The 3,807-nt window shown below is 59.8% G+C and overlaps 1 protein-coding gene across 1 annotated transcript in view; it reads right to left on the bottom strand.

Annotated features, from left to right (window-relative positions):
• Window positions 1-3,351, bottom strand: part of KCTD14 (potassium channel tetramerization domain containing 14) — a 12,536-nt gene extending 9,185 nt beyond the window's left edge. The window contains exon 1 of the mRNA XM_019530428.1: window positions 1,953-3,351. Within this exon, the coding sequence (XP_019385973.1) occupies window positions 1,953-2,721 (769 nt within the window). The 5' untranslated portion in view covers window positions 2,722-3,351. The remainder of the gene's footprint in view (window positions 1-1,952) is intronic.
• Between the last annotated feature and the right edge of the window lie 456 nt (window positions 3,352-3,807).

The raw sequence follows: 3,807 nt of genomic DNA, 5'->3' as shown, positions 1-3,807 counted from the left end.
AAGTCCTCTTTATAGGAGACATTTCTAGTTGAGACCAGTGGTTATCATACTTGTTTAGGGTGGCCGTTGGTCCTGTTTTATACTGGATAGTCCTGTTTTAAACCCTTTTGTCCCCTGCCCATTTGACATAGGGAAGAATTTCTTTACTGTCCGAGCCCCCAAGGTCTGGAACAGTCTGCCAGCGGAGGTGGTTCAAGCACCTACATTAATCACCTTCAAGAGCAAATGGGATGCTTATCTTGCTGGGATCCTATGACCCCAGCTGACTTCCTGCCCTTTGGGCAGGGGGCTGGACTTGATGATCTCCCGAGGTCCCTTCCAGCCCTGATGTCTATGAAATCTATGAAAGATACAGCCCACAGAGCCTCATCATCTTACCCCAAATGCTGGCCCCACTCAGGGCCAGTCCAGGACCCACCACGTGGCAGATTCAGTGCCTGTAGTACCTGCTCTTGCTGGTCCAGGCCACAAGTCACACATGCCATCTGCACCAGCTGGCCTGGAGTGGACACTGCGTGCAGCACAAGTCCTCGAGTAGCCAGAGCTGGTACTGGGTTCAGCATGCAGGGATGGGGGTGGTCCACAGGTCCCCCGCATCCCAGATCCAGCGCCCACTCTGACTGGTCTGGGACCTCTGCTCAACACAGCATCCACCCCAGCTGGAGTGGGCACCGTGTGCAACTCATGTCCCACATTCCCAGTCCCAGTCTGGGTGCTGTATTTGGCATGGGGGGGGCGGGCCGTGGGCCCAGTCCAGCCCACAGGGCCAGCCCCATGCTGTTCATCCAGCTCACTGACTTATCCTGTGTCACTCCTCTGGCCTGTTGGGCCTGATGAGTTTCACACCTGAAGAAAGTCTCGTGGGTGCACTTTGAGTTCCAGGGTCCAGAGCACAGGATGCCGAAGTGGGGACTACAGCTTTGATGCCATTGGGAAGCCCCAGGCAGGCAGACCTAGAGACGATGCCCTACACGGGCCAACAAAAGCTTTGCCTGGGCTAAATGCTACTTTCTTCTGCCCCGCCCTGCACTGCCAGTCTCTCTTTTCCCCACTGCGGAGGGGAGTGTTCAGCAGGAGCTTGTGACACCTGGGGAGGGTGGTTGTTTGTGACTGTCTGCCCAGGGACTGGTGGGGGGAGGGGTTGTCATGGCCAGCTGGGACAGGTGCAAGGCCAGCTGGAAAACCATGGCTGGTGACTGGGCAGGGGTGTGCCTGCAACTCCACTGTATCGCTTTGTTTACCAGTTGCTTGTACCAGCCAGGCAGCCGGGCCAGCAGCCTCGGTCACTCCTCAGTGCCCGTTCCAGCCTATTAGGAAATGGGGGTGGGGAAGGATTGGGCTGTGCCCATGGACTTGTCTCCTCCCAGCTCTGCCCTGTCTCAGCAGCAAGCCATGGGGGCGGGGGGTGCAGGGAGCGGCAGCTGCTTCTGTGCCTGCCAGCCTAGGGATGGGTAGGATCATCTTAACCCCTTTGTGGATGGCAACAAGGAAGCACTTAAGCTGCCTTTAGCCAACTCCCCGTGAACTGCCAGTAGAGCCAGAGATGCACGGCAGAGCGGGTCCCAAAACTCTCCGGGGAGATCCCCATGTGGTGCCCTACAACCCTGGCTTAACTGCTGCCCCTTTTAACAGCAATCTGTTCTCCAGTTGCAAGGAGAGAGATTTGCGGTCACCCTGCCAGCAACACCAGGCTGGCAAGCCGAGGCAGGACACCGGGAACCATCAGCAGGTGTGTCAGCACCCCGGTCACCTCCACAGGTGGGAAATGTTTGCCTATCACAGAGCATGCTCCCTGTGCCCACTGCGTGCAGAGCAAAGCAAAGTCTCCCCAGGGATGGCCTGAACATGGCTACCCGTGTCCTCCCTGGATAACCCAGCAGGACCCCGTGCCCCTACAGAGAGCCCTATGAAGCTGTGGGGTCAGACCGTCACGGGGATAGAGCGCAGCTTACCGGGGGGTGGTGTGCCCAGCCAGTCTGTCTGCATCCCCAGGCAGCTGGGTCCTGGGGAAGGAGAGGCTTGGCCCGCTGTCGGCAGCTGTGGGGCAGCGCTTGGCGGCGGCTGCGAGAGGACAGTCGGCAGATGCCCAGGCATTGGGAACGTGGAAGGCACAGTTGGCTGAGAGGAGGACACAGCCGGACACAAGGCTGATGGTCCGATCTGGTGCGAGGTCAGGAGGACGTCCTGCCAGAACGGGGCTGGTGGTTTGACGTCCGCCTCGTCGGAGGTCTCCTGCGAGGATGGAGACTCTTCCTGAATCTCCAGTGCCTCCTCCTTGATGATGATGGGGGCTAGAACTGGAGCGTCCTCCTTCTCCTCCCGGTCCGAGGCATCAGAGATTTCAGTGGCTTGAGGGTTGCCACCAATGTCGACGATGTAGAGGGCCTCTGTGGAGTCGTCCTCCTCCAGAATCTGTGACAGCTCCTCGTAGTAGGCGCACGTCACCTTGCAGCCGCCACCAGCCCGGTTGGCCTCGCGGGCTTTCTTGTAGTGTGCCTTTAGCACCTTGGCCTTGGCGCGGCACTGGTGCCAGTCACGGTTATGCCCCCGCAGCGTCATTTCAGAGGCGATGCGCTCGTAGACAGCCTGGTTGCGACGGGTTGTCCGGAGCGCCCGTTGAATGTCCTCCTCGCCCCAAATGTCCAGTAGGTCCATCACCTCCGACTCCCTCCAGTTGGTAGAGCGCTTTGCAGGTGGGGCAGGAGGGATCTGCAGTGACATCGTGGGTGCTGGCCTCGGGGGACCCGCTCCGAAAGGGCCCTCGATGCTATCCCAGTACAGCAGAGGCTGAGCCCTCGGGGCAGGGGGCAGGCAAAGCAAGGGCTTGGCTTGCCGTTGTGCCCGAACATCAATAGCCGAGACCACATGTGAGCTTGATTCTGCGAGCTCGGAGCAGTGGAGATCAGCGTGTCACCGAAGCAGCTGCTTCGAGCTGTGTGGAGGGGTGGGGAGCAGAGCACCGTGGGATGCTGGAGGACCGACCAGCCCCCTATGGGGCTCTGCCGGAGGGCGCCAATGTGATATGAAGCGCTCCGGAGTGAAGCACTTCAAAGGCGTTGCTGGTTTTTTCCCAGGGTCATTTCTGAAGCGGAACGGGCATCTCTGAAGTGCCTCATCAGGCGTGCGTGTCTGCACCACCGCTTTTTGCAGCACTTCAAAGGCACTTGGAAAGCTTCAAACCGAACAGCTGGCAATGCCCCGAGTTACTATTCATCCTTTTTTTTTTTTTTTTTTTTACTGCAGGGGCTTGGATTTTCTCTTTGCCAGACCAAAAGAGCTAGCAGGGCTGGATGCAGTGAAACACGAGCTCGGGAAGCTGTGTGACCAGGAGGGAGGGGAGGACTGTAAAAGAAAAAAAAAAAGTCAAGACTCAAAACAGCTGAGTTGGACGGTCTGGATTTTCTGGGTCGCCGATTCCTACAGATCCTGCTCTTCCCCAGGGCCGGCTCCTTTCGGCCCCTCGCCCGCACCCGGTGTGCTATGCACCTGAAAACCCGGGGACGTTAACAGGGCTGGAAGGAGTTTGCGGTGTTCAGGGAGTCTTTTTGACGGGAGTCACTCCGCCGCCTGCCCTCTGACCTCTCCGGCTTGCGCCGGGCGACAGGAGAGGCGCAAGTCCTGGGGCGCAGGGCCCTGCCACCCGCCGCACGGGGCAGCCAGGTCCGGGGCGGCCAAGCCGAGCGGGAAAGGGGCTCAGCTGCCTGGCCAGGTTGTGCCCGGCTCCGTCCCCGGCGGCACCCAGGGCGGGGGCCCCGGCCAGGAGGAGAGCCGGCTCCCACGTCCCCGCCTGCACGGGAGCAGCTGCGG

Source organism: Crocodylus porosus, unplaced genomic scaffold (genome assembly GCF_001723895.1).
Source record: "Crocodylus porosus isolate Cpor-Errol unplaced genomic scaffold, CroPor_comp1, whole genome shotgun sequence".
Lineage (NCBI taxonomy): Eukaryota > Metazoa > Chordata > Crocodylia > Crocodylidae > Crocodylus > Crocodylus porosus.
This window is presented reverse-complemented; position numbering and strand designations above follow the sequence as displayed.